Source organism: Lemur catta, chromosome 10 (genome assembly GCF_020740605.2).
Source record: "Lemur catta isolate mLemCat1 chromosome 10, mLemCat1.pri, whole genome shotgun sequence".
NCBI lineage: Eukaryota > Metazoa > Chordata > Mammalia > Primates > Lemuridae > Lemur > Lemur catta.
The window spans coordinates 33,937,722-33,955,658 of NC_059137.1; the positions used below are offsets into that span (position 1 = coordinate 33,937,722).

A 17,937-nucleotide genomic window follows, 5' to 3' on the forward strand; every position below is an offset into this window, starting at 1 on the left:
TGTGGCCTGCAAAATCTGAAGTAGTTACTGTCTGGCCGTTTACAGGAAAGTTTGCGAACCCCTGCTCTGGATCAACAGCTTATCTGATGGAGATGGCCTTAAAGATGTGGCCCCTCTTCATTTTTTATTGATCTGCTTTCTGTGAGAGAGAGTTCCCCTAATACCCTTACTTCCCCCAACACTCACTCTCTTAGCTTTTAAGTGTTCTCTTTGTGAGACTTCAGAGAAGCTCAATAACACTGACATTTGAGCAGCAGTTTTTAGATCGGCGCCTGGGATACAAGGTACATTTTTAGTGAGCTCATTCAGTATTACCGTGGTGGCTGCCCAGCCTTCTGGCCAGTGTACCAGGCATAAGTCCCTGTCACACAGGTCCCAAGAAACACATATCATGCCAGATACAGATCAACAGATTTAATATTACGTTGCAGTTTCCAGTGATGCAGAATGCAGCTGCAGTTGTGTTTCAAGGAGAAGCTGAGTGGGGATGGTCGTCGCTGCAGCAGGGTGCCACTCCTGGGCCCATTTGCAGCCTCAGTAGACACTCTTCCATGGTGGTGAGGCCCTGGCTCTGCCCCTGGTTCCCTTGTACTGCCCACGTTATCATAGTTCAGTGTGCAGGACTTTTCCTTTTTCATCAGAAGCCTCTCTGCTCAGTGCTCTGCAGCTCTGTGGCCTTGTCCTTTATCACAAGATTTGCTGAACCACTATTGAAAATAACTCCTCAAAGCAACAGACAGAAATACTGGTTTAACTGGCACTGTGGTATATTAAAAGGCACAAGGGCAACATGGCTTTTTTGCTGGATCCCAAGAGATGCATATGTTGTTAGAAAGGGATCCAGCAGAAATATCAAAATTATACTTTCAGAATAATCATCTTGGGGTGCTTTGGCCAGGATTTCCCCATTCTTTAATACCTGGATTTTCTTCACCATTGTCCCACAGAGGCTTAGTTTACAGGCATAAGATCAATGGTGATTTGTCTAATAAGTGACGAGACAGGTAGCTGAAGTCCGCATGCTTGGTTGTGCTAAATTCCATAGCCACGATGGACTGGAGATCTGTCTCTTGCTGTTGACCTCACAGGTGCCGTGTGCCCACTGTGCAATGTAGAAAGGGGTTTTCAAGTATTTGGCTGTAGGTTTTCACATCCATTGTAAGGCTGGCATTCAGTAAGGAAAAACATTCTTTCTGACTCCAGTGTTAAATTGTAAATAAATACCAAATGTTCCTAAAGAACACTCAGGGACATGTTTGTTGCCTGGGATTGGTAAGGAAAGGATGGTTTTTGAAACTTGACATTTCACCATTGGCTTTTTCTGTCATTTCCTCATATCCAGCAAACATGTTCTTTGATTCCTGGCAGAGTTCTGTGGCTTCAGTCTGTCTGTCTTTCTTGAAGGTAAAATTGTGTTCTTGATCTAGTAATCAGTTTGGCAACTTTAATTTTGAATTTTTTTAAATTTCAAAGGAGGGTTAATTATTTGTTCTGTTTGCTAAATAGCTAAGATCAAATCTGTAATAAAGTATTTTATAATACTTCTAAGTCATGTGGAAGAGTGTGCTGTTTGTTTACGTGTCCCACATTTTAAACGGACCTGAAACGCTGCACAGCAAGGCCACGGAAACTGGGCTCCTGGGGTTAAGTCACTGCTACTACGCCATCTTCAGTAAGATCTGCCAGTTTGAGGGCTTCTCAGTTTTTAAATAATAACCAGACTGAACTTCTGTGACTAAAGAAAAACTTCACATTAACCATATTTTATAAAATTTTCAACTACAACCACTAATTAACCTAAAACCTTAGTGCATAAAGAACTGAACCACAGAAGGGTTTTGTGCCGGCATTTTGCCTTCTGGTTTCCACTGCAGAGCACAGGTTGTCGGTAGAACATGTCCAGTTCAAAGGCATGGTCTTCACCTCCACACATTTAGACGCCACTCCGGCACTTGGGAATGATGGGCCCAGTCAGGTCCGCGAGCCTCCTTTTCCTCACTGCAAAGGAAGGGAGATAAGATACAAGCCGTTTGTCCCTGTAGACCGGGAACTACCGCTGGTGCTCTGAGTAAGCACCCTGAAGCCTCTTGCTAACTTTTTTGTTAGCAGAGTCTGAAGTCTGTTTTGAAAGGACAGTTATGTGTGAGCTGTTTAACAGCCCTCCAGTTAGTCGGTGTTCACTGGTGAGGGTTTGTGGTAGTGTAGATTCATCCATAAATTCCTTCTAAATGGTTGACCACACAGTCCTACTTCACCCAACTCCACTGTTCTTCCTTGCCTGCCAAAGCCCCGCGGCTGAAGATCTTTACTGTGGTTCAGATAAGAGTTACAAGTTAGTTGATCTTAATGAGAGTAGGGTCTTAACCTAGTGGAAGCATTTTCCCCAGCTCTGGGAGGGCCTGGCCTGCCTCCTGCTTGTGTAAACAATAGTTTCCACCCTGAAGATTACCCTGCAGTATCTGTGTCCCCTTATGTTTAACTTTGCTGTTTTCCCAGAAGCAAGACAATTTATGCTTAGACACTGTTCACATGAAAAAGAATTAAATGCTATAAAGAGGAAAGCACTAGCCAGGAGCTTGCCAGCTTAGAGGACCACTGAGGAAGGGGGGAGAGACAGGAGGTGGGTTCCTCTCTTTCAACTAAGGACAGTGTTTGGAAACGAATTAGTGTCTGCTGAAGACGAGGTATCGAGCTAGATCAGCCATAGAGAAAGAGCAAAGGAGTCCGTAGAGCCAGTAGGTGGCAGTCAAGGGGCCTGCTGGTGTGGCAGAAACAGGAAGCTATTGCCCAGGGAGAAAGTCTGTCTATCTATACTTAGATATCTTCCGGTTCCCAAGCTGAGATGGTAGACCTGCAGCTACCGGATCGATGCATGTGAGCTGCAACAAGAACCGAATCAGCTTGTGCATTACACCAAGCATATAAAGCAGACCCACAGGGAGGTGTGTCACTCAGGCTGTGGCTGGGAGTTAGTGGGTAAGTTCTCAGAGGCACACAGGCTGCCCAGTGTGGGGGCTACAGTGCAGCCTGTGCCTGACCCCTACCCATCCCCCTCACCCTTGGAAAAAGAATAATTAATATAAGTCATAATGGGCGATCAATCTCCTGCCCAGAGAAGACACTGCCTAGCCCTATTTCTGGAGATGATCAGAATGTCTAGCATCTTGGGGGTAGATGTAGGGAAACAAAAACCAAAACCGAAAAAGCAGAAGAGTTCTGCCCAAAGTGACTAGAGAGCGTGCATGAACCAGACTTTAAGCATCTCCACGTTAGCTGTGCAAGCACGCCCAACAGGGCAGTCCTCATTACATCACTGGAGCCCCTCCAACACTTCTGCAGTGGTCCTGTTCCCATTCCCATGTTATGGATGAGGAAGGTGAGGCAGACAGGAAGAAAGCTAGTACCGGACAGAACCGAGGCGTGTGACTCATCTACAGCCTCAGCCCAGCACCCCCTCAGGACAATTCGGCCTCGTGGATGTAGGCTCTGCATATCCATAGCTAATCTGATTCTCAGCGGGAGGGTTGGCTCCTTTTCCCTGGAGAGGAAAACTGCCGCAGTCTCTGAGATCTAGTGGCAGAGCCAGGACTGTGATTGAGGGTACAGAAAGGGATCCCATGCTTTGTTATTTTTTTTTCATTGCTTGCCTCATTGTGTGCAGATCTGTGTGCACAGGTCCCCTGGCACTGGCTTTTACAGGGACTGCGTGGGATGAAGGGAAAAATATCCATTTACTCAGGTATTATTTTTTCTCATTTTAATGATGAAGGAATTAAAGTCAAGAGAGGGGAGTAACTTGCCTAAAGTTATGGTGAATAAGTGACAGAACTGAGAGTAGAAGCCGGGTCTCCTAATCTCCTCCTGCCGTCCGGACCAACCTCCGTCTGCCGTGTGAGCTCCCTCTGCCACTTCCTGCCCAGCGTGCACTCTTGCACCACGTCTGTGGGAGGCACTTCCTAGTCGTCTCTGTGTTCTGCAGCACTGAGTGCTGTCATGTGCCAAGCACAAGGATCAGAGATGAGGATGCGGCATAACAGGGACCAAGATATGCAGACAATGTTTGATCAAATATTACAGGCACCCTGGCGGATCTCTGTGAGGTATGGGAGGCATAACGAAGGAAGTGGTCAGATCGTCCCGGGATGGGCAGGTAAGAGGTCAGCGGAATCTTAAATAATGAAAGGATGGAAAGTAGAGGGGACGTTAGGAGTAACAGCCCTCAAAAGGTAAGCTTTTCCCTGGGTCACTTGGGAGCCCTCGAGCCACCTGGAATGGTACTAATGTGGCAAGAGGATGGCTTGTCAGGGGTGTCAAGAGATGACCTCCTGGTGGGACCATCTCTTGATGAGGTGGAGAGCACAGGCTCTGGTTCAAATCCCAGTCCTGCCCACTGACTGTGGGTAACTTACTGACTTATTCAGACCTGTTTCCTTGCTGTAAAATGCGACAGTAATAGCACTTGTCTCACCTGGTAAGCTGAGAAGGGTTCGGAACAGCCCCTGACACACAAGGGCCATGTAAGAATCAGCTACCATCATTAAGGCACTCGGGAGCCACCTTGAGGGGTCTCCCTGAGAGCAGTGGGAGCCCGGGTAGGGCTCCAAGCAGAGGAGCGGCGAGGCGAGCTTTGGGGCGAGACTTGGAAGAGTGCTGGAGGCCAGGCGAATGTGATGAGGGTGCGACACGAGATACACGCTGGGACCGGTGAGGAGGTGACCAGCCGGCTGGGGTGGGGGCAGCGTCTAGGACAGGCCCAGATTTCTGGCTCAGGTGGCTGTGAGGAAAGCAGGGCCCTTTCCTGACATGAGTTTAGGGGGATATGATGAAACTGATTTGGGATCCAGCAATCCCACTTCTGGGTATTTGCCCAAAAGATTTGAAATCAGTTTGTCAAAGAGATGTTTCACTGCCACATCCATTGCAGCCTTCTTCCCAACAGCCAAGATACAGACTCGGCCAAAGTGTCTGTCAGCAGATGAATGGATAAAGAAACTGTGTATGTATACACAAGGGAATACCATCCAACCTTAAAAACAAAGGAAATACGGTGCCTTGCAATAACATAAATAGAATTGGAGACAATTATGCTAAGTGAAATAAGCCCGGCACAGAAAGACAAATTATATGTGAAATCTAAAGCAATCAAACTCAGAGCAGGGAGCAGAATAGTGGTCACAGAGGCTGTGGGGTAGGGGACAGGGAGATGATGGTCAAAGGACACGAAACCTCATTTGGACAAGAGGAATAAGGGTTTTTGGGAGATCTACTGCACAACATGGTGAATATAGTTAACAATAGTGCATTGTACGTTTCAAAACTGCTACAAGCGTAAATGTCAAATGTCCTCTTGATAAAAAATGGTATTTGAGGTAACATGTTCATTAGCTTGATTTAATTATTCCACATTGTATTCATAAACCATAATATTACTTTGCACCCCATAAATATATACAATTATGAATTGTCAATTTACAATAAAATTGTAAAAGAAATTGCTCTGGGGTGTGCTGTGTCTGGGGTGCTCTGTAGAGAGGTCTTGCCTGAGAATACTGTGGAAGAGCAACTTTCCCAGGAAGGGATGTTTGCCTCTTTTAAGCATGTTACTCCCCCTCCACACCCCACCTCACCCCACACAACTGTCTTAACTTGGACGCTATAACTCAGACTTTGTTAAGTGGAGAGAGCTTCAGTGGCAGATTTAGAGGACCTGAGAGCCACGCTTAGCCCAGCTCTTAGCTATAAATAGTGTGGAGATAGGAGTCATCCGAGGTATTGCTGTGGGAAATGGCAGATAGGGATCCATGGCTCACTCCTCCCTGACAACCCCCCGGCCCCCGCCCCCTGGCGCCTTGCACTCACACGAAGAAGAACGCTCTGTTAAGAGCTCAGTGCACAGAGTGGGGAGGACCAAAGATGCACCAATCAGTATGGGCCCCAGACAGGCCGCCTGTCTGCAGAGGCACCGGCTGACCCAGTGGCCTTGGGGACTGAACGTCCCCCAAGGAGGAGCCCACCCACCTCCAGCAGGCAAGGCCCAAGCACTGCAGAGGCCCCAGCCATGGGGCCCAGAGCCAGCACAGAGGCAGGTTGGGGTGAGGAGGAAACCTGAGAGGCCTGTTCCCTTCTCCATGCGTGCTCCCTGCTGCTGCTAACCACCCCAGTCCCCCGGAGGAGCGGAGGAGTGTCAGGACGCTTTCATGATGCTAACATGCAGCTGGAAAACACGGAAGCCTGTCTGCTTCACCGCAGCATTGCAAGCAGGACGAAAATCACTATTGGAAAGAGTCCGGAGGAAGCCAATGCACCAGAATCAGAAACGTTTCTCTTATGCAAATTAGGAGATGGGCAGAAATTTGATTTTAAATCCCACATCACCAACTAGCACTCTGAACGCCACCTGTGGTCACTGACACGAATCTGTTTTAATTCCCTCTGTGAGAAACCCCTGGGGAGCAGCTGCACACAGTTCTCCTCTGAGATAAACCATTTTTTCCACCTGGCTTCCCTGTCCAGAAAACTGCCACAGTTCCCAGTTCCCTTCTGCTTCCATTGCCAGACTCCGCAGCTTGGCATTAAAGGCCTTGGGCCCAGCCTCCCAACACCTGTGGCCAGCCCCGTTCCTTGTGAACACCTCACATGCTGCCGACCGTCCTCTTGGCTCATGCTGTTCCCTCTGCTTGGAATACCCTTCCCTCCCTTTGTGAATGATTTTTCCTTCTAGGTGTAACTCCCCACAGCAGTTCCTCCAATCCTGTTAGATCTTGCTGCCTCTCCTGCCCCATCCTACTGCCTTGCCCTTGTACCCCAGCACCCTGTCCTGCCCCCTCCTGGAGCTCCTGCAGGAAGGCCTCTGGGCCTCCTCCACCAACCCGCTCTTCCTTTCAAGAATGGCAAAAACCCCATCCCCAACCAGGGTGCTTTGCCTAACTGGCTTCTGTCCTCATCAGGCACTTCCTCACTCTGTTGGGATAGAGTTTATAGGCATTCTCAAATTTTTATGCATGTCTTTGAGTCTTTTTTCTCCCTAAAAGATTGAAAGCTTCTTGAGTCAGAACTAGACTTTCTGCTACCACTTATATCACCTAGCACAGTTCTGGGCACACAAAAGTTGCTCAGAAAATGTTTGCTGTACTAACAACTGGTGTGACCTGACTGAGCCATTGCCTAGACCCCCCTCCACCTCCAAGGCTTCAGTTTCTCCATAAGGTACTGGAACAATGAGCTCTAAGCCCCTTCTAGCTCTAGCAATCTGGACTCCTACAATGGCCCCTAAGAGTCCTTGGTGATGGGATTCAGGCCTGAATTTTAGAATCTCAGACTCTCAGGATTGGGACAGTTCTCAAAGGCCATTTTTTCTAAGCTCTAGATGATTCTGGTATCCCAGCCACCCCCCACCCTGATCTCTGGTCCTCTGGAACTGGAAAAAGACCACTAGACCATCATGCCATCGGAAGACAAAAGCTGGGTTAGCCCAGAGAAAGGGCCTAAGGGGCACATAAGAAGCTTAATCTAAACTAGGAGAAAAAAAGTGAGGTTACTGCATATCAGAACAAAACTCAAGGCTTTTAAGTGCTGGTTCTGCAGCCAGATCACAGCCAGGTCAACAGAGTTGCGACTGCTGGCTTTCTTCAACAGTTCAGCCTAGCTATTACCTCTGTGATATGACAGTGATAATTATGATTCTTAATGTTCATTCTTATTTTATTTCAGATAAAGACACTTCCAATAAACTAAGTTGCTAAGCACATTTTTTTTTTTTTTAATTTGAGACAGGGTCTCACTCTGTCACCCAGGCTGGGGCACAATAGCATGATCATAGCTCACTGCAGCTTCAAACTCCTGGGCTTGAGCAAGGTGATCCTCTTGCCTCAGCCTCCTGAGTAGCCAGGACTACAGTCATGTGCCACCATGCCCAGCTAATTTTTAAAAACAAATTTTTGTAGAGATGGGGGTCTTGCTATGTTCCCCAGGCTGGTCTTGAACTCCTGGCCTCAAATGATCCTTTTTTGCCTAGGCTTCCCAAAGTACTGGGATTACAAGTGTGAGCCACCACACCTGGCTAGATGCTTTTTTTTTTTTTTTTTTTTTTTAATGGGCTTTTCTAGACCTGAGGCTCTGGAAAAAAGTGGCATCTGGAGTGAGTTGTGAATAAACAGCAGGAACTTGTATCTTCAACATGCAGTGCCTTGCAGGACTGTGATACATGTTTGTGGGATTGAGTAATTCAATCTAAAGAGTGTGAGTGTGAACGTGTGTAGCTCTGTGTTTATCTACGCACACAGGGTCTGTGCACCTGCCTTGTGCATACACTCCCACGCACTCATCTCCATTCTTCGAGGCCTTCCATGCATGAACCTAACCTCAGATGCATCACCAGGAAGTGATATTCCTGAGCACTGAATTGAGCTTGAGCATTAGGCTCTTTGCATTTTATTGAGGGCTGGAAACCAGAAAGAGCCATTGTGCAGAGCAAGTTTGAATTTGATGAAAAACTCAATGAAGACATTTTCCTTTAAAACACATATCTATTGCATAATTTAATCCCAGAAAGAAGCTTTTCTTTTTTCAGCTCATTATGCTTCCTTCTCTTTTGTGATGAGAATAATATACCTTGGCTTGTCTTCCTGCCTCCGTTCTAGGAAACTCAGGGCTAAATATAATCATCATTCATGTTAACAGTATAAACCTACTGCTTTTCTTGTTTTTGTTTTTCTCTTGTTTTTCTCTCTTGTCAATCATACTTGCTTTATTGTACATTGTATCAGCTCTTTTTAACAGCCAGCAGGAATACACATAATTAATAGCTACACGGAGCTTGTGAACAATTGGCACCTGGAGGTGAGTTAATGACTGATCTAACTTTTCATTCAGCTGACTTGTGTACCTACTTGATGTGTGCTCATCATCAAGAAAGACTGACGCTTATTTTTCTTTTTAGAAAAAGATCAAACTATGCCTTTAACTGAGATTCACTTCATATAACCTGCTTTTACTTTAGTATGAAGTTGACATTCTCAACTTTTACCTTAAAATCAATGCAATGTCTCCTAGGTTTGGGGTTTTGGTAGTAGTGTTGGTAGGTGGCTTTGGGATTTGGGGCTAGAGTCAGACTGCACGATCCGGAGAGGACTCTAAGAGTTCAGAGAAGGGTATCAGAAGAGGAAAAGACCCACGGGGAGACTTGTGCTTTCCCAAATTTCACTTCCTTCCGCTAACATGCTGCTGTGTGCTCTGGGCCCAGCCAGTGCTGAGCTGCGCTCAAGGAGAGGACTCTGCCTTAGCTCCTGAAGTCAGGGAGCTCAGAGTCCCGGGAGGAGACAAAGCACACACACAGAAAACAAGGAAGATGTGACCAACGTGAAAATCAAGAGTTAGGCTCGAGAAGACAAGGCGGAGAGAGTATCAGTGGAATTTCCCCTGACGTCCTAGCACAGGTAGAGAGAATGACAGGCAGGTGAGCAGGGCAAGAAGCACATTTCCACTCACCAAGGTCGTTGTTGTTCATCATTGCGTTGGATGCCCGGAGCCGGGGTCCCTGCTGGGTAAAGTGGTAGCCAAATTTGAGAAGTGTTGCATTTTTTTCCAACATGCTCACGATCTCCATTTCCACTTTGTTGCCCAGGGGCTGGCTCTTTAGTCAAGAGAAAAAGAGCAATAGTCACCACTCTTTCCGTGTGTGCAGTACCTACACCAGCTCTACATGCAGAAAGGCTGAGTGGTGGGAGGGGATTTTAGCCCCCTCTCCAGGAGCAGGGAAATGGTTTACAGGTGTTGAAGGGTCACGCAGCCAGGAGCCAATGAGCTGAGATTGAAAGCCAGGTCTGCTGGACGCCAAGACTAGAACTTTCCACTGCCCCATCTTCCTGCCTCTCTGAGAGGGTGTCCAGGTAAGAGCTCCGCTACAGAAGAATATTTGAAAGAGTGACTTTCAAATCATCTAGTCTCAAGGAGATTTTAAAAATCCTGCTTCCTGGGCTATACCCCATATTAATTAAATCAGAATCTCCTGGGGTGGGATTCTGGAGGCTGTGTTTTTTTATAACTCCCCAGGTGACTTCAATATGTAGCCAAGTTTGATAATCAGTAATTTAGATCAATCTCCTCCATTTATAAGTGAAGACACTTCACACACACTAAGGTGGCTATAATCCAAAAGACAGACAGTAACCAGTGCTGGCAATAATGTGGAGAAAGTGGAACCCACATACATTGCTGGTGGGAATATATTAATAAAACGGTGCAACTGCTTTGGAAAACAGTTTGGAAAAGATAAACACAGAGATACTATATGACCCAGCAATTCCACTCCTGGGTGGAAAAGAAATGAAAACATACGTGCGCACAAAAACTTGCACATGAATGCCCATAACAGCATTGTTCACAATAGTCAAAAGTGGAAACAACCCAAATGTCCTTTCACTGATGAGTGGATACACAAATATGGAAGATCCATATTATTCAGCCATAAAAGGAATGACGTTCTGATACATGTTACAACATGCGAGACCCTTGAAACATTATATTAAATGATAGAAGCCAGACATAAAATCCATATTAATATGTTGTATGATTCCATTTATATAAAACATCCTGATCAGGAAAATCCATAAAGATGGGAAAGAGTTTCATGGTTGCCGGGGGCTGGGGGAGGCGAGAATGTGGCGTGAGAACTGACAGGTATGGAGTTTCTTTTTTAAGTGATAAAAATGATCTAGAATTAGTGGTGATGGTTGCACAACTTCGGGAATATATTTAAAAACACTGAATTTGTACCCTTTAAAAGGATGAATTGTGTGCTATATAAACGATATGTCAAAGAAACTTAACAGTAACAGACAGACAATCCCATTAGAAAATGGGGAAAAGATGCAAAGAGACATTTCTCTGAAGAGGATGTACACATTGCAAATAATCACATGACAAGATGTTCAACGTCATTGCCCATCACAGAAATGCAAATCAAAGTCACAATGCGGTATCACCACACACCTATCAGAATCGCTACAGTAAAACACAGAGACGACACCAAACGCTGGGGAGGACTTGGAGAAGCTGGTTCACCATACACTACTAGTGGGTACGGAAAATGGCACAGTCACTAGGACAACAGTTGGTCAGCTTCTTAAAAATCTAAACATGACACTATCACAGGACACAGTGATTGGACTCCTGGGTATTTATCCCAGAGAAATAAAAACGAATGTTTACATAAAATCTATATATGAGTGTTTATAGCAGCTTCATTTGTAATAGACAAACCTAGAAATGGCCCAAAAGTCCTCACAGCTGAGTGGTCGTCCATACTGTGGAATACTACTCAACAGTTAAAAGCAGCAAACCTGCTACTTGCAACAACCTGGATGAATCTCCAGAGAATTATGTTGAGTGAAAAAAAGCCAATCCACAATGGTTATATAGAATATTATTCCATTTATTTAACATTTTTTTAAGCCAGTCAAATTTAGCAGTGGGGGGTTGAATACAATTATTTAACATTTTGAAATGACAAAAATATTAAAATGGGAAACAGATTAGCGGTTGCCTGGGGTCAAGGAGGTGAGAGGAGGCAGGTGAGTGTGGTTATAAGAGGACAGCGTGAGGGGTCCTTGTGATCATGGAAACGTCTGTATCTTGACTGAATCAATGTTACTATCCTGGTTGTGACACGACACTAAAGTTCCCATTGAGGGAAACTGGGTAAAGAGTATAAAGGATCTCTCTGCATTATTTCTTACAACTGTATATTAATCTACAATTGTCTTAAAATAAAAAAGTTTAATTAAAAACACAGATGTAGAAAGCAAACGGAAACACACGACCAGCGCCAACGGCTCCCACTGCCAGTGACTAGTGCTGTTTACTGAGAGCTCACTACGTTCCAGGCCCGGCCTCATGCCCAGCTTGCATGATCTCAGTTCATTCCCTCAATAACCCAGCAGGGTGAACCCCCACCTCCTCGGCCTGGCAGTCGAGGCCCTGCACAGTGGAGTCCTGGCTTCCCCTTTCTCTCTCCTTTCTTACTCAGCCTTTTGCCTGTGGCGGTCCGGTCCATGCACCTGGTGCAGGCAGAGGGCTACTCCTGAAAGCTCTGTGCTCTCTGCCTTCCATGTGTAATGCTCTTCTCTTACCTCCTATGTTCACCTGTCTGTGTATCCCTAGGGCTTTAATACCCATTGCAAATTCCCACAAGGCCTTTCCTGATGCCAATCCCAGGAAATGATCTCTCCTCATCCCACACTCAAGCGGCACACTGGCTGTCCCTCTCCACACCTGGCTCAGTCCCTCTGCCTCACTTGGGTCACCTGCCTCCATATCTGTCTCTCCACCTAGACCTGCGTTGTCTAGTACAGTAGCTACTAGCCCCATGTGGCTCTTTAAATCTAAATAATTAAAATAAAATTTAAAGCTCAGTTGTCAGTTTCATTAGCTACATTTTAAGTGCTCGATAGCCACTAGCTAGTGGCTACCATATTGGTCAGTATAGAGAACATTTTCATCAACCCAGAAAGTTCTGTTAGACAGTGCTGCTCTAGACTCTGAGCTCCTGGATAGCACATGGTACACAGTGTCTCTTGGTCACGGTTTGTGGAATTGAATTGAATGGAGGAAACAGGAACACGCTTGGTGCACAGCAACGTAGGGGGTACAGAGCATATATCAGCACAGCACCCAAACAGACAAGTGTGACCCGCAGTTGAGACTCAGGACTGAGAACTCCTCCCAGGTATTTTGAGTTCACTAGAGCTCATCTGGGTTCAGACGGGGCCAGGAAAGCCAACCGCGGCAGGCAGAGAGGGACACTGGTGAAATTCCACCAGCCCATCTAGCAAGACTCCTGAGAATGCTGAGAAGAGCTCAGGCCTGTCCTTGGAGGACTCAGCACAGCCCTGGGCGCTGGCCAGGCTGGCCTGGCAGACCGTGCGGCAACCATCTGAGGCCCCAAGAAGGAACTGGCAGCTCCCTCCACCCGCCCCAGTTAGCAGGCAGCCTGGCCTCTCCTTGAGGTCACCTGCTGGAGAAGCCCTGCTAGAACTCAGGACGCTGGTCTCCCCTGAGTGAGGAGGCTACCGGGACTTTGAGAGCTGCCTCTGTGAAGCTGATGCTTCTCGAGGCTCAGTCCAGAGTACAAAGCCCCTTGACACGAATTGCTTCCATTCAACCTGCCTACATCCCTGGGAGGTGAGCAGGCAGGAACCAGCGTCTCCATCTGCAAGGTGAGCAAACTGAGCCCACATATAGAAGGAAGCTGGACCGTGCTCCCTCAGCTTACTCATAACTGAGCCCACGCTTGACCTTGACCTGAGGCTGGAAGGACTGCAGAGGATCCTCCAGGCCCCAGGTTCTCAAAGCAGTGTCCAATTCCCCTGGGACGCACGTGGATGTGTCTGAGTGTGTGTGAGAGGGTGCCGGATTCCACTGGATAACCACAGCCAATCTTCCTAGAGTGTTCATTTTGGACCCCAACTATTATTTTTCCATTAAGCAGTAAAATAGAAAATGTGCGTGCAACTTAAACCTCAAGCAAACGTCCTTGCTTCCTTCTCCAACTCCAGGGACTCTGAGACTAAAAGCACTCATTCACATCTCAGACAAGGGAAGAGGCGGTGGCTAGGGAGTCAGCACTGAAAATCAGTCTCTCACTTGTTTTGCAAGTAACTTATTAGTTAGTGATTACTGTGTGCCAACCAATTTCATAAGCATTTTACGAAAGCTGACTCATCTTCTCACTATCAACCCGTGGAGCATGCACCGTTATCATAATTTTCATTTCACAGGCAAGAAAAGTGAAGCACAGAACTGGTCAGTTGCAGAACCAAGATTTGAACACAGGTAGTTTTCTCTGGAGCCTGTGCGAGTTGCCACCTCACTTGAGTGCCTCTGAGAAAGCTCAGAAGGCACAAGCAGGACTGACAAGTGGGAACTACAGACAGATGGTGTTTGGCTCAGCGCGCAGGGCTGTGATCTGGCCATAAGAAGGAACTGGGAAGGTAGTGAACTGCCTGTCCCTGGAGGTATGTAAATAGAGCACAGACCACCTCTCCTAAGGGTCTCCCTAGATATTATCACGAATGGGGAAGGTTTAGACTCCATGACTTTTAAGGCCTCTGGGGCCCATGAGCCTATGAATAGCTTGCTTGGATGGCCTAAACAAGTCAGCAGGGCAACCTTGACAGAAGCCCCCAGGGGAGATATCAAGGGACCGGTCATGTCAGAACTGGCAACGGCAGTCTCTGGGCAGCAGAGCCACAGAGAGGGTGGTTGGGGAAGAACCCTTTCCCCTTCCCCCACCCCACAGATTTGCTTGAGAATTAAATAAATCACTTGTGAATAAATATAACCTCATTATTATGAATTCAAATGATACTAAACAGATTGAGTCAAACAAAAGCATCTCCCTTCACTCCCTTTATTCCTAATCCCACCCCCTTTCTATAGAAGTAATCACCACGGCCAATGGGGTGTGTTTCTATGCTCAAAATGTAGGACAGAATGTACAGGCGTTTGTTTTGTTTTGTGGCACTTTTTTTTCTTTAAATGGATTCATACTATACTTACTGTTTTGCAACTTGCCTTTTTTATTTAATATTTTATGGAGATCTTCCTAAGCGGGTGCATAGAGAACAACTTCAATCCTTTTAACAGCTTCGTGAGATGCCCTAGCGTGGATGGGTACTTAGGTTGCTTCCATCTTTCCCTGCTACAAACAGCGCAGCAGTGGACTGGGCAGGGGAGGGAGGGAGCATCCTTTAGGCTGGCTATGGCGATGTGTATTTGCTGGGTTGAAAGATAGACGCATTTGAATAAAAACTGACTGCCCTGCCAAAAGGATGCAAAAGCTGGCAGGCGTGCCTTTCTGCAGGGTGTGACAGCTCTGTGACCTCACACCTTTACCACAATGGTATGAGGACAAAATAACCAACCAAGACCTTAGGTGTTATGAGCTGTGACCTGGAGCTGGTGGCTCTGAGACTCTCATTCTGGCCAGAGGTGCCATACACCAAGAAGCTCACTTTGTACATTGGATGAGGCCACACAGCAAGATGCTGAGGCCTCCTTCCAACACCATGTGAGGCCAGCTTGGAAGCAGTTCCTCCGCCCTGGTCACTTGCTCTGGGAGAAGTCAGCCAGCCAAGCTGCTCCTGGATTCCTGGCCCTTGGAAACAGAGAGCTAATACACGCTTATTGCTGTTTTATGCCAGGACTTGGAGGCTGTTTAAGTTGCTAAATTTAGGGACAATTTGTTACACAGCTATAGATAACTGATACACTCACAGACAATGTTGAGTGAAAAAAGCCAGGCACATCTTTACTGTCAAATATTGGAATGAAACTTGGGGAATCTGGCCAGTAGCCCCCAGACATTGTACATATCTTTATTTGAGGGGGTCATGTTTTCGGGCCTTGTCTGTTCTGAGGAGCAGGTTCCTCTGTGCCCTGAGAGTCCTGGGAAGGGTCTGTGGGGGCAGTTCTGTTGGGGGTTAGGAGGTGAATCAGCGGGGACTAGAATCCCCATTTGGACGTGGTCTGCTTGGGATGGGTCGGGCCTGCAGGCTCCCTCGGGGCTGACAGGGTCTCTCCTGCCCATCCTTAAACGTAGCCAGGATACCTCTGTTCCGGCCCAGCTCCGCCACTAACCTAACCCGTGACCTTCAGCTCCAGGTCAGGGCCCCCTCCGCCGCTTCCCACCCTCACTGCGGTCGGGCAGCTTCAGGGGCAACAGAATGTTGCTTGGAGATAAGGAGAGACCGGTTGAGCAAACAAAGAGTCTTGGTTCCCAAATTGTGTCCCCAGCCAGCCTGCGCATCTCCACGTCACCCTAGGGAGAACTCCCCAAGTCCCTCTCTTTGGCCGTACAAGGAGAAAGGAGGGCAGAGACTCACCGACACAGGTCACAAGCACAAGGATTGAGGAAAAAGCTTTGGGCACCAAGGACCTCTGCGACTAACCAAGAATGAGGAATAAATCAAATGCCACTCACACCTCCTCTGCGTCACACTCCCCTACATCCCCCAGCCCAGAGCTGGGCACCTGAGGGCAAGCAGCTTGCTCCACCCAGGCCTCCTGGGACACGTGGTGAGAGGTGTAGGGGGCTCTCCCCTGAGCCCGGGTCAGCGGAGCCCCCTCCCCAAGACCTGCCTCGAGCCCCTCCCCCATCAGGCTCATCTCCAGTTAGGCAGGCGCCGTCCCCACAGGCCCCTCATCCTGGTGGCCACAGCCCCCTGCTCATTGTCCCCAGGCCTCTCCTGTCCAGCCAGAACCATCTTCCCAGAGCGCAGCCACAGCCCACTTTCCCTAAACCTACGCATTCAAAGCTCTGCGACTCCCTGCTCCCTTTGTAGCCTTCCTCTGGGGGAACCACGAGGCTCATTAGGATGGGCACCACGGCTGTCCCGACTTCTCTTTGTGTGGGTCCCTGCACCTGGGATGCCACAGCCTCCATTTCACCTTCTGAGACATTTTCTACCCTACAGGTTGATCTCAAATTCCACCTCCCCCAAGAAGCCCTCCCTGACCCCTATTCCCTTACCTCCTATGTGACCTTGGGCAGGTTTCACCACCTGCCTGGCACTCAGTTTCCTCACCTGTAACATGGGGGCCGGTTGTAATACTCACTTACAGCATCTTTGTGAGCATCAAATGAAATAATGCAGCGGTCCCCAACCTTTTCGACACCAGGGACTAGTTTCATAGAAGACAATTTTTCCACAGAGCAGCGGGTGGGGGGAGGCAGAGCTGGGGGGTGGTGCAGGCGGAGCTAGGGGGTGGTAGAGGTGGAGCTCTGCGGCCCAGTTCCTAACAGGCCACAGACCGGTACCAGCTGTGCAGCCAGTTCCTAAGTTTCATGGAAGACAATTTTTCCATGGATGTGGGGAGGAGTGGCAGAGCTGGTGGAGGGGAAGCAGAGCTCTGTGGCCTGGTTCCTAACTGGCTGCGGACTGGTACTGGTCCGTGGCCTGGGGCTTGGGGACTGCAGAACACCCAGCTTGGTTCCTGGCTCGTGACACCTGCTCAGTGAATTAACCTTTAGAATAACGTGTGAACTCCCTGGATCACCATCTGAGTAACTCTAAAAGCCACCAACTTCAGAGTTTACATTATCTTCTTAAAAGTAGAGATTCTTATTATCCCCAATTTATAGTGAGGAAACTGAGGCTCAGGGAAGTGGATGTTCCTGCAGCAGTGCGTTCAGCCAGAGTGAGGGCACTGGTTAGCACTGGCTCCATCTCGGGGTCTGGGGGCATGGCAACGAGAGAGAGGGAAGCGGGTAGCTCCCTGGCAGCTGCCACCACAGTGACCTGAGACTGGTGCTCCTGGTCCTCTTTGACTACCATTCTGTCCTGGTGGTCAGGTTTCAGCTGACACTGGGTAGACCCTGACTCCCTGCCTGGCCGGGCCTGGGGTCACATGAGTAGCGGATCCCAGAGCCTGGTCCAGGGCGGCTGCCAAGCCCGCTGCATGCCTTTGTGCTCTGCCCCTCCTGCCTCCAGTGGAGCAGAGTCAGCAATGGCCCAGGGAGGGGGCAGAAAGAGTAGGGGTGGGGAGGGGCTGGGAGTGACTAATGCAGCAGCAAGGCCACTGGCATGCTGGAGATGCAAAGACTCCCATGCAGCAAATGCACACAACAGGGCTGCTGCTAGCTCATGTGACTACTTTATATGAATTAGAAAAAAGGGTCCTCTCTGGGTGAACAAAGCCCCATACTGTGGCACGCAGGTTGGAGAGATGACTGTGGGATGAATTTTGCTCTCTGCCACCTCATTGTGCAGTGAACAATATGCACAACCATCCGGGGCAACCTTGCTTACCAAGCACCCCTGCAGGGCCAGGTCCTGAGCTGGGCACTGGGATATGGAGATGACTCAGACAAAGTACCAGCTTCTGGGAAGCTCACAGGGAAGCTGAGGTACCAGGGGCACCCAGAGGAGGGAGCACCTA

The 17,937-nt window shown here is 48.1% G+C and overlaps 1 protein-coding gene across 2 annotated transcripts in view; it reads right to left on the bottom strand.

Annotated features, from left to right (window-relative positions):
• Positions 1 to 399: 399 nt before the first annotated feature.
• TMOD1 (tropomodulin 1) overlaps positions 400 to 17,937 on the bottom strand; it is a 78,728-nt gene continuing 61,190 nt past the window's right edge. For both annotated transcript variants that reach the window (XM_045562507.1, XM_045562508.1), the window contains exons 9-10: positions 9,487 to 9,631; positions 400 to 1,998 (exon numbers count right to left, since the gene is read on the bottom strand). In XM_045562507.1, the coding sequence (XP_045418463.1) occupies positions 1,934 to 1,998; positions 9,487 to 9,631 (210 nt within the window). In that variant the 3' untranslated portion in view covers positions 400 to 1,933. The remainder of the gene's footprint in view (positions 1,999 to 9,486; positions 9,632 to 17,937) is intronic.